At 45.1% G+C, this 19,273-nt stretch overlaps 1 protein-coding gene across 2 annotated transcripts in view; it reads left to right on the forward strand.

The window, feature by feature from the left end:
• The window catches only part of LOC146074318 (stabilin-2-like), a 324,893-nt gene extending 305,904 nt beyond the window's left edge, over window positions 1-18,989 (forward strand). For both annotated transcript variants that reach the window (XM_083182261.1, XM_083182263.1), the window contains exons 68-69: window positions 4,053-4,187; window positions 18,651-18,989. In XM_083182261.1, the coding sequence (XP_083038387.1) occupies window positions 4,053-4,187; window positions 18,651-18,698 (183 nt within the window). In that variant the 3' untranslated portion in view covers window positions 18,699-18,989. The remainder of the gene's footprint in view (window positions 1-4,052; window positions 4,188-18,650) is intronic.
• Window positions 18,990-19,273: the final 284 nt, after the last annotated feature.

Here is a 19,273-nt window from a genome sequence, read left to right on the forward strand (position 1 = left end):
TGATTAAGACAATATTTTGCATCAAATTATCATTGAGTACATTGGTTTCCCAGTCAGCCATGTAAATATTAGCAAGGCTTGGGGCGCATATCGTCCCCATCGCCGTCCCGCATATCTGCAGGTGCCATTCCCCCAAAAAGTCAAAATAATTATATTTAAGAACAAATTGAAGACATTCACAAATAAAATCAATTTTCGATGATGACATTAAATCATCGCCCTGTAAGATAAGCTTTACCGCCTGTATCCCTTTATCATGGGGGATACAGGTGTATAAAGCCTGCACGTCAATGGTAGCAAAACAGTAATCACCCCTCCATTCAATAGTATCTAATATTTGTAACAAGTGAGTTGAGTCCCTAATATAGGTTTTTATTTCCGGTACATATTTCTTTATAAAAACATCTACATACTCGGAGATCCTTGAGGACAGGGATCCAATCCTGGCCACAATCGGGCGTCCAGGTGGAGAAGTGACATTTTTATGAACCTTCGGGAGGTAATAAAAAGTGGCCAGGTTGGGACTTGTATTATACATATACCTAAATTCATCCATACTGATGATTTTATTGGATAGACCTCTTTTTAATATATCGGCTAATATGTCAATATATTCATTTGTTGGGTCACCAGGTAATTTTTGGTAAGAGTCAGCGTCAGACAATAACCTATGGGTTTCTGTTATATAATCTTTTCTATTTAACAGCACCACGCCTCCGCCTTTATCGGCGCTTTTTATTACAATGGATTTGTCATTACTAAGATTTTTTAAAGCCTGTGATTCACTGTAATCTAGATTATAGCGTTTATTTTCATTAGGTTTTAATTTATTAAGGTCTGTTTTTACTAACTCAGAAAAGAGATCTATGTAAGGTCCTCTGGACTCCAAAGGATAAAACGTAGACTTAAGTTTAAGATTAGACCCCTGAGAGATTTCAGAATTTTCCAATTGGTTCTGATGTGAGGGTTTCTTTAAAAAATGGCGCTTCAAAGTCAATTTTCTAGCAAATAGATTGAGATCAATCTGTAGATCAACTTTGTTTGGTCCCTGTGCCGGGGCAAAAGCTAAGCCTTTTTTCAGGACTCGAATTTCTACTGCCGTAAGTGTCCTATCAGACAGATTGAAAATGCCATTAACATCGTGAATGTTAGGGATTGGGGTGTTTTTATGGGAGCCATTTATCAGATTGTCATTTATTGCACAAATCTGATTTTTGGTTCTCTGCGAGGAATTTCCTTTCCCTCGAGTTCCCCTAGCCGTCTTTTTAACCGCAGTGGTGTTCTGTTCGGTGTTGATAGAGAGGTGTTTTCTCCCTGGCGTATCTCTAAAAAACTCTGTGACTCCAGTCTAGGTTGAAGATGCTCATATCTGTTAGTGTGTAACCATCCTTTAGTTTGTTTTGGGGGGAAAACAGGTTTATCCCAATATTTTTTGGGATTTTGGCCCCTAACTGGTACTTTTTGCCATCTAAATTCTTGTCGATCTTTAGGTTGCCTCTGCTGTCTCTGAGGTTTAGGAGAATAATATACCTCCTCATTACGTTCTGGCATTCTAGAATTAGAATAAGATCTTTTTCTATTATTTCTACTTCTATTTCTATTCCCAGTTTCAACCTGTCTAGGTACATATTTCTCAGGGTTTTTTGTGATCTGCCAGGACCTGACTTGATTTTTTCATAGTCTTTTCTGTCTCTGGCATATTTTTTCTGTTTTGTCTCTATAATTTTATTTTCAATAGCTGACACCTTTTTATCAATTTCTACTTTGGTTGTAAAATTTGCCCACATATGAAGAAGGGACATACTATTGAGGGTACATCTTTTAAAATAGCACATTTTATTAACTGCAATTCCACTTATGTCGTTTATCTGGCAACCTGCGGGTGTGGGTTGAATTATATAGGCAAAACCAAACGTTGTCTAAAAACAAGGATATTAGAACACCTTAGAAATATAAAACATGGTGTTCTGATCATAGCCTCTCAAGACATTATAAAGAACATCATAATTGTGATCCCAGATCACTTACCGTTAAAGGGATAGAACTGGTATTAAAAGGTAAAAGAGGTGGTGATCGCGATAAAGATTTGCTAAAAAGAGAAACATCGTGGATCTTACGTATGGGTTCACTCACACCCGAAGGACTAAATGAGGGTTATGAGATTACCCCATATATTATTTGAATTTTTATCTGGAATATGCATTGTAAATTTTCTTTGATCTGGCTTTGATGAAATGCTTTTTTATGATGGTTGATACCTTTCTCTAGCCAAAAATGAATTTGGCCATTACTTGTATTTTATATACATGCAATTCTTATCGTTTTCTTATGTTTCTTTATATGTATTTTTATATGTATTTTTTTATATGTATTTGTATATATGTGTGGGATATAGTAGCCAAATGACTGCATTCCTGTGTTTTAATATGTTACTGTAGTAAATCCGCGATGTACACAGTATAATTAGCCCGCCTTTGTGGGTTAGGAATGAGTTGTGACCGCTGACCATCGATGGATGTGATCACTGAGGTCAATAATCATAACTTGTGATTAAGTTACAAAGATACGAAGCGCTGCTATTAGCCGCCTTGACTCTTAATATATCTTTAGATATGGGCGCTGTTAGCAGCCGCCCACAGGAGGAGTTTCCCCCTGAGTACGGCAACTCTGATTGATAGCCGGTACTATAAAGATCTGGGGAGCGGACGTAGTACCCACGCCCCCTGACGAAGTCTTTGTGACGAAACGCGTCAGGGCGTGGCCTACGTTGCTCCTGTTACCTGCCTCCCAGACGTGTTCTCCGGCTGTGGCTTCTCGTACCCCGTCTTGCAATCCAGCGCGGCGGCGCACTGATAGAGGTCCATTCGGGTCCATCGATGGTCATGTGAGCAGTATATGCCTGTGTTGTGCTTATTTCAAACCATGTGGTATCCAGCCCACAGAGTGCATAATCTTGGTACGGGGCTACTCTGAATTGTACCGTGGATATTTTATTGTCCTAATTAAAAATCTCCGTTTAATGCACTATGAAGCGCTGTTTTTCCTCCACTTCCCAATAGATTTCCATCTCTGTGGGTTCCAGAGATCTTCTCCTCCTGAGATTGAAAAACCAGCTGCGGGTTCTAGAACGGACTCTGGTGCTTCCCCAATCCTTTGTGAGAATGTTCCAAAGGATTTAAATACTGGACTGTGTTCATTCTGGTGAATCAGTATAGCGCTCATTGTTGTTTCTTCCGCAATTGTGTACATATATATATATATATACAGGGGCATCAACAGCAGTGAAGACCCCTGGGCATAGCAATGTATTGGGGCCCCAATGATCCTCCAGCGGTAGGAGTGGAGGAAGCTTTGATGTCCCGCGGGTATTATATCGACCGCTCAGCATGTAGGGCCTGGATCAGTAATTTCCACTAATTACCCCTTTACTGCAGAGATGGTGGGAGATGGGGTGGGAGAAGGGGGCATTGGGCTGAATGAAGGGGCCCTGATACATAACTTCCAGGGTGGTAGAGGATGTTTAATAGGCAGAGGAGGGGTGTATAGTGGAGTGGGCTTATTATTCAAAATTTTCTGGTGGGAGGACAGCTTGCTTGACTGCAGATATCTCCAGTTCCCAGAAATAGATTTCTTAGATTTTAATGGAATTAAAAACTAGAGAATCCCACCTACCAAATGGTATTGGGGACTAGGGGATCAGAGTTCAGGAGGCAGAGCAATCTGCCAATGAGAATATAAAACTACATACCAGGTGTGTGGAGCTGGAGCAGTAACCAGCTGCTGGAAGGCTGATATCTCTAGGGCCCTCAGATTTCTGGGGGGATTTCTGGGTACTCAGAAACCCCCCTGCGTGCGCTACTGGTAGTGTTACATATACGACAAAGCTGTACTTACTGGACCACAGTCTATTTGTCAGTAGGTCCTGTCCATAGATATTATCAGTGCCCTAACAACACGCAATATAACAGAATGTTCATGGATATATGATATACATCATGTAATCATGGTGAATACAGAATGATCTGATTCTCACCATGTCTTATTTTATACAGTATGATGAAAAACAAGCAGTGTCCGAGTTTGACATAACCCCTACATCTAACATTGCAAATCCGATGTATGAAAGCGTTACAACCCTGCCATCTCCTGCGGAGCCTGCGGCAGAGCCAGCATTTCATCCGTTCTCTGTAAGTGTTCTCCCAGGTCTCTCAGTGTATGTTACATAAATGACCAGATGATATGGACAATGGTAGTCTATAGAACATCTATACTTATTGTGCATACATTAATGCATTGTGTAATATCAATACATTCATTACAGTATATGGCAGAGGTTCCCAAATGCAGCCCTCAAGGATTAAAGTATATTCATGTTAAATATTATCTCAGACAATGTGATTTACCTATCTCTGCTGAGCCATTGATATGTTTAAATTCTGGACAGTTATGGTGCCTTGAGATGTGCATTTGGAACACTCTAGTACATGGAAAATTATGTGGAAAACGCAAGTTTATACAATAATGCTGATGGCAATCGATGTCCGCCACAGTGTAAAACTATAAGCGCCACATTTTGTGCCTTAGATAGACACAAAAGGTGGTGAGGAAAACAAATAGCGCTCAGTGTATAACCAAAAATAAAATAAATGGATTTGATATCACCATTTGTAGGCACTTGATTCCAGCAGATCTAAATTGAGAACCTGCAAGTATAACCACCCTTTCACACAATGACGTGTTCAGGGGGAAACAGAGGAATACAAAGATAGTGCAAATTATCCTTTTAAAATACAAATTTAATAAAAGGTCAACACTTACAATATGTACACATTTAAAACAGCATTGGTAGTTCCACAGTGGCAAAACAGCAAAGGTCAGGTTGCCAATCTGGAACTACCAATGCTGTTTTAAATGTGTACATATTGTAAGTGTGGACCTTTTATTAAATTTGTATTTTAAAAGGATAATTTGCACTATCTTTGTATTCCTCTGTTACCCCCTGAACACTTCATTGTGTGAAAGGGTGGTTATACTTGTGTTATACCCCTGTGCATCAGGGTATCACAGCAGGGGACATTGACAGGCAGGTCCACAGCAGGAGGCGGGCCAAGAAGCCCTGATTAGTGGATGAAGAGCAGGAAGTGACAGGAACCTAGAGAGAGGAAGCTGAAGGGGAGGGCAGCATGGGCTGAGCAGAGAGCAGCGCGTGGGGAAAAGGTCTGTGGAGCATCGTGGCCACCAGGGTGGAAGGAGCAGAGAGAGGAGAGCAGCGTCCAGCTAGAGCAAGGAGACAGTGAGCGGAGCTGAGAGCAGAAACGGAGCGGTGAGTGACCGCTCCAGTCCCGACTCTGGGGCCGCATCCCCCACTCACAGGCCGCAGTACCTGGCCTCCCTCAGCAGCGCCCAGCAGCTTCCCCGCACAGAGTCGCCGAGGACAAGCTCTCGGCGTGTCTCATCGCCCACCCACAGAGTACACGCCAGACAGAGTGGTGACACCGCCAGCCAGCAGGGGCCAAATAAGATCGACCCCGGCACCCCACTCCCGTGTGACACCTCAAGAGGGGAGCTAAGGACCAGACTGACCAGTTGGCCGGGAGAAGCGGCAGAGAGTGAGCGATGTCCGCCAGCTTGTGACGCCCAGAAGAGCAGGCACCTAACCGTGAGTCAGCCCCTTGGGGCACCCTGGGAGCTAGCCTGCCTGCAACCTGCACCCTACTAGTAACAGCCTCAGTCACTAGCCTCCCTGCACTGAGCAGAACACACAGACACTTTCCCCAGTTAATAAGCACCAGCCCCGCAGACATTTGCTGCATTGAGTGAACATTTACTCTGTTCCCGCCTCCTATCCAAGCTATAGACACAGACCAGTGATTGTTATCCGGAGCAGTCTGTTTACACCCCTAGTAACCCTCACTGTTTGCACAGGCCGGGGTATAGTGATAGAACTCTTTCCCCGGAAATTGGAGGGACTGCCACTACCTGTAAGGGAGAACATTTCCCTGGTATATAGCCCCCACCCCTCTGTTTCGCCGGTAAGGAAACACAGCCACTATAAGGGCCAGGAGGCCTCCTTACCCTTTGGCGAGCCTGACGTACACCCCAGGAACTACCCTTGGATTCCTCCTACGCTCCGCAACCAATTCGGTCGACCATCTCGGACCCCATCCAAACCCCTGTGCACAGGTCAGGCCACCAGGGCCTGTACTTCCGGGACATTAGGTAGGGGACTGGTCAGTTGCTAGTGAGAAGGTTACCGGTAACCCTAGATCCATTATACTTGTAGGTTAAGCGAGTAAGGTACCCATTTGAGCATCTGTGATCTTATTTAAGGGCCCTGTGTGTGGTAAGGGAAAGTATTGTATTGTGTGCCTTAACCTTTGAAAGTGTCGTAAAACATTTCTCATTTCTTGTATGTTATAGTATTGTAAAACATTTCTCATTTCTTGCATGTTAACGTATGGTAAAACATTTCCTCTCTCTTGGCTGTCATATGGTTGTGAAACATTTCCCATGATGTGCACTTTACATTGATGTAAAACATTTCCGTTGTTGCCCTTATTTCATCCTTGAGGAGAAAATAAAGAGTGTGTTGTACTCAGCTGTGGTTCGTCTTCCTAAAAGGAACTTCCTTTCCCCGGAAACCAAGAACCTGCCTTGGCCCGGCCTCGTGTGCTACATTAATTGGTGTCTTATCGAACAGGATCCAGGTCAAAGAGAAGAACACAAGACCAAAAAGATGGACCAACAACAAGGGATACCACCAGTAGTGGCGCCCAACGGCGAACAACCAGACCCAACCGTGAGAACGGCGAACACAGCCATAACGCTGCCGTATTACTTTGGGGCCCTGTGGCTCCCAACCTACAGTGGAGATGGAACCAAAACTCCAGGGACCACCTTCGGAGAATTCAAAAGTAAAATTGAATCTGTTTTTGACTTATACCTACCCAGCGAACAACAGAAAATAGAAATCCTGAAAGGGCAACTGACGGGCTCAGCCCTTAGGGAAGTATTATCGTGGCCCGCCGAAGACAAAAAGGATGCGCAAGTGGTCCTAAAAAAATTATCCACCACGTTCGAGACAAAGACGATCCCGGAGCTTAAGATGAAGCTCTATGCACGCAAACAACATCCGGACGAAAGCCTCAGAGACTCGCTGAGCCTTCAAGAGATCGTGAGGACCATCAGGAAGAAGAGATCCAAAATCCGGATGAAGCACTGACGGTGCAATTAGTTGAGGGTGTTGCAAAAGAAAGCGTCAGGGCGCAACTCAGAATGTTAAGAGTCCAAATGCCGGGGAAAACATTTCCCCAATTCAAGGAAATGGCAATTGCTATCATGGGCAAGCAGGCAGATCGAGAAGAAGACTTTCCCGAAATGCTGGGCCTGGAAAAGTCCCTAGGGAGTCCAGATACAGTCAAACAGAACGCCCAAAATCCACCCGGAGACCCACTACAGTCCTTGAAGAAACAGATGCAGGACCTCGTGGTGGGGATGGCGGAAATTCAGAGGGAAATGCGGTATGGGACGAATCAGGCGGCCCCGAAAAACTGAAGAAAGCCGTTGACGGTCCGAAAGACCGAGGCCGCCCCGAAACCGCTGGGAAACACCATGGGACTATGGTAGACGGGCATCTGATCAATTCGATGGGCAGGGAAGGCCCATTTGCCGACGCTGCCAGAACGCAGGACATGTGGAGCGAAACTGCGAACATTTAAACGGCAATGCACCGAGGACCAGTGCCGAGCCTCGGGGAGAACAGGAAGAGTAGGTCCAGGCCCCGAAGACTGGCAGGCCTGCTATAGCAGACAATGCCATATAGGTGCAGGCAAGTTGTCTGCCAGGGTAGGTCGTAACCCTCCAGTCCGAACAAAGAATCAGGGAAAAGTCACTTGGTTTCACATACAACGGGGATATGGGTTTGTCATTTGTGCTGACACAAAACAAGATGTCTTCGTTCATGACACTGCCATCCAGAAGAAAAACCCAAGAAGACTTTTCGAAGCTGGGGAGACCATTGAATTCGACGTCCTCAAAGGAGAAAAGGGTCTCAGGGCAGGGGTTGGGATCATTTGGTCTATTGCATTATGGTAAAAAGTCATTAGGTCGAATCCATTAGGTCGACATGCTAAAAGGTCGACATGATTCTAGGTCGACATGGGAAAAGGTCGACATGATTCTAGGTCGAAAGGTCATTAGTTCGACAGGTCATTAGTTCGACAAGGTCATTAGTTCGACATTGTCTATGTTGACATTCACAAGGTCGACATGGGGTTTTTCACTGTTTTTTTACCTGAATGTCAACACAGTCGACATGGACACAGTTTAAAGTGGACTGCATCCCCTCGCATCGCTCGCTGCGCTCGCTATGCGTCGGGCACGGTGCCTCGCTACGCTCGGCACACTATTTTATTCTCCCACCACGCCCTAGTGGATGGTAGGGCATGAAATACCGCCTGTCGGCACATGTTGGCTCAAAAAACAGTGAAAAACTCCATGTCGACCTTGTGAATGTCGACATAGACAATGTCGAACTAATGACCTTGTCGAACTAATGACCTGTCGAACTAATGACCTTTCGAACTAGAATCATGTCGACCTTTTCCCATGTCCACCTAGAGTCATGTCGACCTTTTAGCATGTTGACCTAATGGATTCGACCTAATGACTTTCTACCATAATGCAGTAGACCAAATGACCGCATCCCCAGGGCAGCCAATGTTACTGGCCCTGGTGGTGCTCCAGTTCGAGGCAGCAGATATGCGGCAGGAAGCAAATGCTATGGGAGATACCCACGTCTCAGAAGCCCTCCACGTTACTACCCTCTGAATGAACAACCCCAGCGAGGTAGTATATATCCAAAGGAAGTAAAGGATGTGCCCGGAAGTATTAATGGACAACAGTATGGATTTAGCCAACAGTACTCCCATGCCCGAGTGCAGAATGAGTTAAGGAAAAACAATCGGCCCCGGAGCAGATTGGACCCCAAATGGGAGACCCGTCCTTACCTGGTCATGGAGAGCCTGATGGCGATAACCAAAGTTGATCAGTTTAAACCCTACACCCGACAAGGCCCGGCTCAGGAAGAGTTTAAAACCAGAAGAGTTGACAAACAACGGATTGAGATGACTCCATGACAAAGATGCCGGAAGATCCGCTCGCACTCTTGCTGGGTGTAGGATGGCCATCCGCCCCAGCAGAACCAGTCCCTAGGTCCAGAGAGGAGCATCACCCCTACAGGTGCCAGAAGACGTAGCTCCGGCTTCAGCATTGAGACATTCGTTCAGGTGCACAAGCGGAGTGTTAGCGCCTCGTTGTCAGTGTTACTATTGCTTAACATGCTTGTACAGACTGGCCAGTTGTTAAGTTGGGATTGTTGTTTATCATAACCACATTTGTTCCTGCTCTCTGTAGGTGCGTGAGGACACACACCCGCAAAAGCAGGGGTGAATGTAATACACCTGTGCATCAGGGTATCACAGAAGGGGACATTGACAGGCAGGTCCACAGCAGGAGGCGGGCCAAGAAGCCCTGATTAGTGGATGAAGAGCAGGAAGTGACAGGAACCTAGAGAGAGGAAGCTGAAGGGGAGGGCAGCATGGGCTGAGCAGAGAGCAGCACGTGGGGAAAAGGTCTGTGGAGCATCGTGGCCGGCAGGGTGGAAGGAGCAGAGAGAGGAGAGCAGCATCCAGCTAGAGCAAGGAGACAGTGAGCGGAGCTGAGAGCAGAAACAGAGCGGTGAGTGACAGCTCCAGTCCCGACGCTGGGCCCACATCCCCCACTCACAGGCCGCAGTACTTGGCCTCCCTCAGCAGCGCCCAGCAGCTTCCTCGAACAGAGTCGCAGAGGACAAGCTCCCGGCGTGTCTCATCGCCCACCCACAGAGTACACGCTAGACAGAGCGATGACACCGCCAGCCAGCAGGGGCCAAATAAGATCGACCCCGGCACCCCACTCCCGTGTGACACCTCAAGAGGGGAGCTAAGGACCAGACTGACCAGTTGGCCGGGAGAAGCGGCAGAGAGTGAGCGACGTCCACAATCTTGTGATGCCCAGAAGAGCAGGCACCTAACCGTGAGTCAGCCCCTTGGGGCGGCCTGGGAGCTAGCCTCCCTGCAACCTGCACCCTACTAGTGACAGTGTCAGTCACTAGCCTCCCTGCGGTGAGCAGAACACTCAGACTCTTTCCCCAGTTAATAAGCACGAGCCCCGCAGACATTTGCTGCATTGAGTGAACATTTACTATCCAAGCTACTGACACAGACCAGTGATTGTTATCCGGAGCAGTCTGTCTACACCCCTAGTAACCCTCACTGTTTGCACAGTATAGTGATAGAACTCTTTCCCCGGAAATTGGAGGGACTGCCACTACCTGTAAGGGAGAACATTTCCCTGGTATATAGCCCCCACCCCTCTGTTTCGCCGGTAAGGAAACGCAGCCACTATAAGGGCCAGGAGGCCTCCTTACCCTTTGGCGAGACTGACTTACACCCCAGGAACTACCCTTGGATCCCTCCCTACTCTCCGCAACCAATTAGGTCCACCATCTCGGGCCCCATCCAAACCCCTGTGCACAGGTCAGGCCACCAGGGCCTGTACTACCGGGACATTAGGTAGGGGACTTGTCAGTTGCTAGTGAGAAGGTTACCGGTAACCCTAGATCCATTATATTTGTAGGTTAAGCGAGTAAGGTTCCTCTTTTGAGCATCTGTGATCTTATTTAAGGGCCCTGTGTGTGGTAAGGGAAAGTATTGTATTGTGTGCCTTAACCTTTGAAAGTGTCGTAAAACATTTCTAATTTCTTGTATGTTATAGTATTGTAAAACATTTCCCCTCTCTTGGCTGTCATATGGTTGTGAAACATTTCCCATGACGTGCACTTTACATTGATGTAAAACATTTCCGTTGTTGCCCTTATTTCACCCTTGAGGAGAAAATAAAGAGTGTGCTGTACTCCGCTGTGGTTCGTCTTCCTCAAAGGGATTTCCTTGCCCCGGAAACCAAGAACCTGCCTTGGCCCGGCCTCGTGTGCTACACTTATTTTTGGTTATACACTGAGTGCTATTTGTTTTCCTCACCACCTTTTGTGTCTATCTAAGTTCTAAGGTAATTCATTGGATGTTTGCCTTTTTGGTGTCTATAAACTAAGCTGCACAGTGTCTTAAATTGCGACCTATAGTTGGAAACTACACTTGTAAGTAAGGAACATCCTGCCTTGCATTCAATGGTATTGCTGGTTTAAATTTAGCCTTTAGCGAAGTTTCCCACTCTGCCATGACAGGCCAGATTTGTTTCTGGCAATGTAGTACTTGGCAAACAGTTTGCTGCACAGAGATTCTAATTCAATGACGCTATTGATGGCTAGAGAGAACTTCTATTTAAAGTGCATCCTATTAAATGTCTGAATGCTTACGGTGCCTCATGCTTGCCAGTTAGTCACAATGTCCCTTCCTGTATTATGCACTTATACTGTACAAACGGGATACCTCAGAACAGTATTTGGCATATAAGGGAGCTTAAATAGAACTCACTCCACCTCCTATACTATAGCAACATTTAGGTAGTTTGGTCCAAGGTCAACAACTTCAGGCCTCCGTGGGCCACAACTGCCTTGGTTATCATCGCCATCTGTGACCTAGCTCACCTTGAACTTGACTAAATGCGAACTTGTCTGTGTTGAAAGTCTACTTTCCCCATCATTCGCCAACTTTTCCTTCCCTAAATGTAGAAATTGTTGTCAATGGTCATTCTACGCACTATGCTGTGATCTCAAATTGTAAAGCTCAGTGGCGTATGCAGACACCATACAAAGAAATGTTAATAGTTATAAAATTGATGCCTTAAGTATAAGCAGGCTAATACATTTGGTATTGTTCTCACAAATCATCCGTGCAACAGATTTAGGGGGTGATTCTAGTTCATATATATTCCCAAATGAAATAGCCTGCGGGCAGCAGCAACATTTTATTGGTTTAGCAACTTGATTTACAGTAAAGTAATGTAGTATTTTTTAAAAACAGGCAAAACCAACCCCAGGTTATTTATGGGCCAAAGGCTCCTTCTAGTTATTGACCTTTTTAAAAATGTTATCCTACTGGATACTCAGTTTATTTGTATTCTGTGACTTTTGACCAGTTTAATAAGCAGCCCTACTATGAGCACTGTGACAAACAAACAAAACACAGCTACTCCCCTACTGCTACCCTGCTTACATGGAGGGATGCTGCTGGGTGGCCCCTTTATCATCAGTATAGGGTGCAGCAGTGCTATGCCTTAAATCAGTGGTTCTCAACCTCAGTTCTCAAGGACCCCCAACAGTGCACGTTTTCCAGGTCTCCACACAGAATCACAGGTGAAATAATTAGCTCCACCTGTGTATCTTTTAAAATGTGCCAGTGAATAATGAGTGCACCTGCCAGGTGACCTGGAAAACGTGCACTGTTGGCGGTCCTTGAGAACTGAGGTTGAGAACCACTGCCTTAAATCACCAAGACTTGTCAGGATGGACAAAGTGCTGGTGAAGAGGTTGGCTTCCAAGTGGGCTCTAGGCTTCCACAGTCCTGGGGAAATGTATGTAGAGATGACCATGGCCCTTATTCTGATCGGTGCGGATATTCCCGAATTCTTACGGTGCGGTCCGCACGCCACGGTGTGCTGCCGCCTGCGGCCATCGTCCGTAGAAACGCCCACGTGTCCTCCGCATTCGGACGGACTCACTCTTTAAGAACAGGGCGTGTTTACGGACGAAATACAAACCATACGTGTGCGGGTGAAACACTCCGATTCTGCACGGTATTACAGAGTATGCACGGGAATCCCGCATCCAAACGGATGGCAAGCGGTGCTTCCGCACGGAAGCGGTGTATTTACGCCAAACTACAAACTATTATGTCTATTCTGCAATACATCACATGACCCACTTATTCAATTACCTATCCTCATACAAAAATGCCTGTTTGGAATTGGAATCAATTAGATGCCAATATATCCTTACAAGCATGCCTAACACATGCATTGCACACATTAACCCTTCCAGCAATTGAAGCAGCAATGGTTTCAATTAAAGCACTGACAAGCGTCCTATTAGTGAGTAATGAGTAAAGGAGTCGATTGTATTGGGTTCAGGTGTTAATGCTTGTAGTCATTAGGCGTTCCGTTCGGCTACCGCAAGACCGAGTGGTTTCCGCAAAGCAATACTTGACTTATGGACACCGCACATTTCTATCGGTTTTGGTCGCGTGCATTCGGAGTGCTATCCGAATGTACGCCCCCCAACATAAGTGTACTCCCCCGTGTCCGCCCATGTTTCCTCCCAGTTTTTCCCACTTTGAAACTACGCCCATGTGTCATTCCGCATGACGCCCATAATACGCCCATATTTCAAGACTGATTGCGGGGCACAGTTTTGTACGGGATTTGCACGAACAGGTACGGAGTCAATGCGTGGCACATGCGCGTGGCGTTCTCCACGCATGCGCAGACGCCGTAAAGACGCTATCCGAAAGTATGCGGAAAAGTACGCATCAATCAGAATAAGGGCCCATGTTGCTACTTGGCAGAAATCACCTGAGGCATGTATCCTGTGAACCCAGGTGATCAGCATTGCACTCATGGAATGTGCTTCCACCTTAAGGTCTATCTCCTTATATGTCTGCGACATGCTTTCTCTAATCTATCTGGAACATCAGGAAGCACAGAGATGATGCATCTTAATGACACACTTTGTAATAGAGACAGAAATTTAAATTGCTATAACCACATCCAATATATTTTTTAAAATCTTTTTTATATACTGGTTCCTGATACAGAGCCAGGAGTGGAATGTCACTTGGTATATTACTACAGGTGTACATGCAGTATTTGTTCACAGCTCCACCTTATCTGAGTGTTTAGTCAGAAGTGGTCCTTGTACTATATTGCCTGTTGTTCTCCCACTACACTGGCAGATGTGATTACAGTGTGAGCCATGTGATAGATACCTGACATGACATCAAGTCAAGCTGGAGAACTTCAAACATTTAAATGATTTGTTCAAATGCCATTTTGTGCAACTCCAATTATTCTGGCTGGACCTATGCCATAGGTTGAGCATAATCTATCACCATGTGCCTCCTTTTATTGCCTCTTTGCCCAATTAGTGGCGTAACTACTGTAAGGCAGTTCAAGCAGCCGTTTGGGGGGAGCAAGCAGCAGCAGCAGGGTCTGTGTGGGCGCCGGCACCTGCTCGACGCACTGACATGCTGCTGCCTGCCACTGCCCACTGACTGAGCAGCAAACAGCAATGAGCTTGAGTACCCCTGCGCACCCCCTTGCTGCTAAGGTCTCTCTTCTTGGTGTTTCCTAAACACCCAAAATAGTGAGCAAAAGAAATGGATAGAAGGAACCTTAAGCGCACTGGGTGAAACGTGACACGATATTTATTCCATAAAATTGAAGTTTATTCCATATTAAAAAAATCATAGGCAGGATATAAAATACACAAAATGAGTTTAAAATAACGAATCCCTCCTTACCCAGCTGAAGAGGTGGAGCCAGGGATGGTAAGAACAGAGTGTTTCCAAAAGATATGGGCTCACCCTGTAGGCTCCACAGGTTTCTGGGCAGGGAAAAGGTCCTCCTTGGTAGTCTGCAATCCTGGGCCAACGCGTTTCGAGTCGTAGAGACTCTTTATCAAGGCTGCTGGATTGCTGTCTTGTTTCATTATTTATAGAGAAAAAGCGGGGGCGGGGAGCGTGTGTGTCATAACTCTTCCCCAGAAGTCCTTGTTCATGCTCTCTACTGTGCCCCGCAAATCCTAATCATCTGACGCTACTTCCAGTTCCGGCTTCCGGAAGTGCGCGTCAAACAGTTCACTGAGGGGAACAAACACCGGCAGATAGGAGCTTCCGCCGCAAGTGGGGAAAACGGCGACTCCACTGTCTAATGCCGGAAGTTCAGTGTCCGTAATCTGGACGTTCCGCGGCCATCTTGTGTGTGGAATTCCGGCAATCTTATGTAGGGTACACACCACGACGACCCGATCACGATGCACATCGTGATCGGGTCGTCAGTGTCTCGTCTCGTGAGCGGGTCCGATCCGATGGCGACCCGCACCCGGCTGTATGGTCGTTCTTCAGATCCTACCTGCAGCAGGTAGGATCTGAATAACGACCGACCGACCTGCGGGGCCGCGCATCGGATCGGGATCGGACCAGAACAGGGAAAAAAAGGGCCCAATCTACCTACAATCTACATCCAATTGGTCGGAATTGGATCTAGATTGAGGGGATCGGGCCATAGTCGTCCTGGTGTGTACCCAGCATTATATGTAGAATCGCCATCTTTTGTGTGGTTCTGGGCAAGTCAGATCCCGAAGCGGCCATCTTAGGTGTGGTATTGGAGGAATGATTAGATCCACTTCATTCGTAGTGTACATCAGATGAAAAGAAGGGAAAAGATTAAGAACATAATTTCATAATAGTTGTCATTCATGGTAATAGCGGCAGAATAAAAAATAGCGGCAGAAAAAATATGAAAACGTCTCGGTTTATAAGGATTGGAAAAAATGGGACAATTACAAAAACCATTTAAGTTCAAAGTTCTTGTTGAGACCATGGGGGACTAAGGTTTTTAACTTGAAAATCCACTCCATTTCTTTTTTTGCCAACATGGTCTCACAATCTCTATGTTTCCATGTGGGTTTTAGGTTTTCTCTTCCCACAAAGTCACGGATGTATTTATTTGAACAGTTATGTGTGGTGCTGAAATGCTCCGCTAGGGAGTGGGTTTGTACCCCATTTTTTTTATATTGCGCAGATGTTGCATCATTCTGGTTTTCAAACCATGCTGGTCCATCCAATGTATATCAAGCCACATGTGCATTCGATCAGATAAATGACATTAGGTGTGTGGCAAGTTATGAATTGTGAGATTTTATATTTCTTGTTCTTGACTTCAAAGGACTCCCTTTTAGATTGTTTAGATTTGACTGCTTTGCACATCCCGCATGTGCCACATCTGTGAAACCCCTGGGTAACTATGCGTGAAGTGTCCGTCCTGGGAAGAGCACTTTGGACCAATTTCTTTTGTAAATTATCTGATCTGCGGTAAATGAATTTGGGTTTAGTGGGGAGAATGTTCACCAGGATGGGGTCTTTCTTTAGAAGAGGCCAGTGTTTCTTTATGATGGCTTCAAACTTCTTTTGGTGGGGTTGGGTAATGAAAGCGAGATCGGTGGTGCCAGTTTGCTTTTCTTTTTCTCCTTTAGTGGTTTTTCTTGTGATAAGGGTGTCTCTGTCTATAGTGGAGACTTCTTCTCTTGCGATGTTGATTTGGTTTGATTCATAGCCACGGGCTCTGCAGTTGACTGACATTTCTGTCAATTGTTCCTTGCAGACCTCTTCCTCGGTACAATTCCTTTTCACACGTAGAAATTGGCTTTTCGGTACGCTGTTAAGCCATCTTGGAAGGTGTTGACTTTCTTTATGAATGTACGAATTTGCATCTGTCGTTTTTTTTAAAAGTTTTTGTTTGTATCTTGTTGTAAATGGTAAGGTCTAGGAAGTGAATTTCTTGTTGGCTTCTTGTGAATGTAAATTGGATATTCAGTTGATTGGAATTGAGGTGATTGCAAAAAGCATCAAGATCCTTCTCAGGTCCTCTCCAAAAGAAAAGAACATTGTCTATGTAGCGATGCCAGGATACCAGGCTTGTCCCCCAGCTATGGTTCTGCCAGATGGTATCCTCTTCCCACTTGGCTGTACCAACAGATTGGAGGTAGTAGTCTCCATTGAAGTAGAAGTAGTTGTTTTTCAGGATGAAAGACATCCCTTCCATTAGGAAGTTCTTCTTGGAATCTCCTATGGTGGAATTGTTGAGAAACCACCTGTTGGCTTCCAGACCATCCTCATGTCGGATAATGGTGTACAGGGAGGTGACATTGGCAGACACCATGTACATGTTTTCACCCCATACTACTTCCTTGATTTTTCCAGAAGTGTCCGTGGTGTGCTTAAGATAGGATCTAGTATGTTTAACTATCGGTTGGAGATAATGATCAATATATTGTGACAGGTTGCTTGTTAAGCTATTAGTGCCTTCCACTATGGGGCGTCCAGGGGGATTAGTGGAGTCTTTATACACCTTGGGAAGGACGTAGATAGTTGGAACTGTGGGGTGTGTTGAATGAAGGACGGTTTTCTCTTCTTTGGTTATCACTCCTTTTCCGACATTTTCATCAAGCCATTTTTCATAGGCCCCGTTGATCCTTGAGGTAGGATCGTTCTTGAGCTTCTTGTAGGTTACACTTTCCAATTGGCGAGTTATTTATTTTTCGTACCAAACCCTGTTCATGATAACGATACTTCCCCCTTCATCAGAGGGTTTGGTAACAATGGTTTTATCACTTTGTAATTCTTTTAAAGCCGATCTTTCTTTGCATGTTAGGTTACACTTCCGTATGTACTTACTCTGATTAAGAGTTTCAAGATCATCAAGGACCAATCTAGTAAAGCTTTCTACATAGGGTCCCTTTAGGTGTGCTGGGAAAAATTTGGATTTTCCTCTGAAGCTGGTGGTGTCTTGAATTGGTTGTTCTTCTTTGTCATGAAATAACTTCTTTAAGGGGAGCTTCCTCACATATTTTTGTGCGTCAATGAACGATTGGAAGTGGTCCATTTGTCCTGTAGGGGCAAACTTCAGGCCTCTCTGTAAAACAGATTCCTCCTCTTTAGTGAGAACCCTTGAACTAAGATTGAAAATATGGCATGGTTGTTCCGGAATGGATTCATTTTCCCTGAGACGTTTTACTTTCTTAGGTTTCTTTTTCTTGACTGAGCACTGCCTCAGCCACAGCGTGGGTGCGGCCATGGCAGAGATTACAAATTCCCCCACTGATTCTATTGACTGTACACAGAGCCGACTACTGGCTACTGTGTACAGGATGGGCATGCTAGGGCGGCCTGGGATGCATCGGAGCCAAGGAAAGCAGCAGTGTATGCTGGTCTCTCTTCCTCTCTCCTGCTTTATGCGTGTGTCTGCCTAGAGGGAATATGAAGGTTTCTGCGGGGCCATACAGAATGGGTGCATTAGATTTGCTGCTCAGTTCTGGGATAATGGGTCGACAATGTCTAAGCTTGTGTTGACCTTCTGTCATTGTTGATCTAGGGTATGTGAACCAATAGTGGTCAACCTAGGGACTGTCGACCTAGACATTGTCAACCCAGGGACCAGATACCGTACTGGAGAATGTGTGTTGAGAGGATGAAGACTGCTAAGGGATCATTAGCTAAATGTTTGGTACTTGTTTAGTTTCACGGCGGCAGCGTCTGTGTCCCCTTTACATAAATACAGTATGTGCGGATGAAAGTGCAATGCTTGGTTTACCCCCAGCACAGTAAGTGGTGACTGCATTTACAGGATTCGGAGTGTACTTGATCAGTCAGTTTGGGAGAGATTAAGTTCATAGCCTGGGTAGATTGAAGTGTACACATATACATCACAGTATACTACTGAGTCACGTAACTATTCTCATAGTGCTCGCTGTTTGTTATAGAACTTCCATTTGCCTTTCAATGACTAATTCTATTCCAAATTGCAGTACAGCAGACTCTGTGTAGATGTAATGATAAAGGTGCAGTCTTGTAATCATTTACATTTTCAATTGTTTGCAGGACTCAGATGACCAGCAGCTGATATCCATTGGTGGCCGAAACAAATAAGTGAATGAAATAAATACCATATTGTCTGTAATAAATATGTACATATCAGAAACACATGCTGGTATCAGCTGTCTCATATTCCAGTCACTTGCCCGATTACACATTTAGCAAATCGTTATTCAAATCCTTTCTAGTTCCAATGTACAGTTTATTGTCCCAGGGTGTCATGGAGCCTGGCTTATTTAGCTCATTTACTGTGAAATTGTAAATAAGCACCTTTATGGATCTATGAAGTGCTGGACATTTTGTGGATTTGGAAATGAAAAAGAAAATAATAAATAACCAAACAAACCTGTCTATGTATGTGTATTAACTAGAGGAGTACACAGGGAACTACAATAAATAGGGTCATTCAAATAAGCAGAAAAGGGGGTGGTGTTTGAAGTGAAAATGTTTAACAAGTATGTATGTATGTATGGCACACACTTTTGTAGCATTCCTTATTTCTAAATGTGTTTTGTCTCCACTCCATGTACGTGTGACATTGAGGTAAAGAGTACATAGACAGGCAATAAGTACAACTGCTGTTTATTGCCTGTGATAGATAAATTACACTTACTTTAAGTAGTGCAGTT

Source organism: Crinia signifera, chromosome 4 (assembly GCF_055691185.1).
Source record: "Crinia signifera chromosome 4, ASM5569118v1, whole genome shotgun sequence".
NCBI classification, from domain to species: domain Eukaryota; kingdom Metazoa; phylum Chordata; class Amphibia; order Anura; family Myobatrachidae; genus Crinia; species Crinia signifera.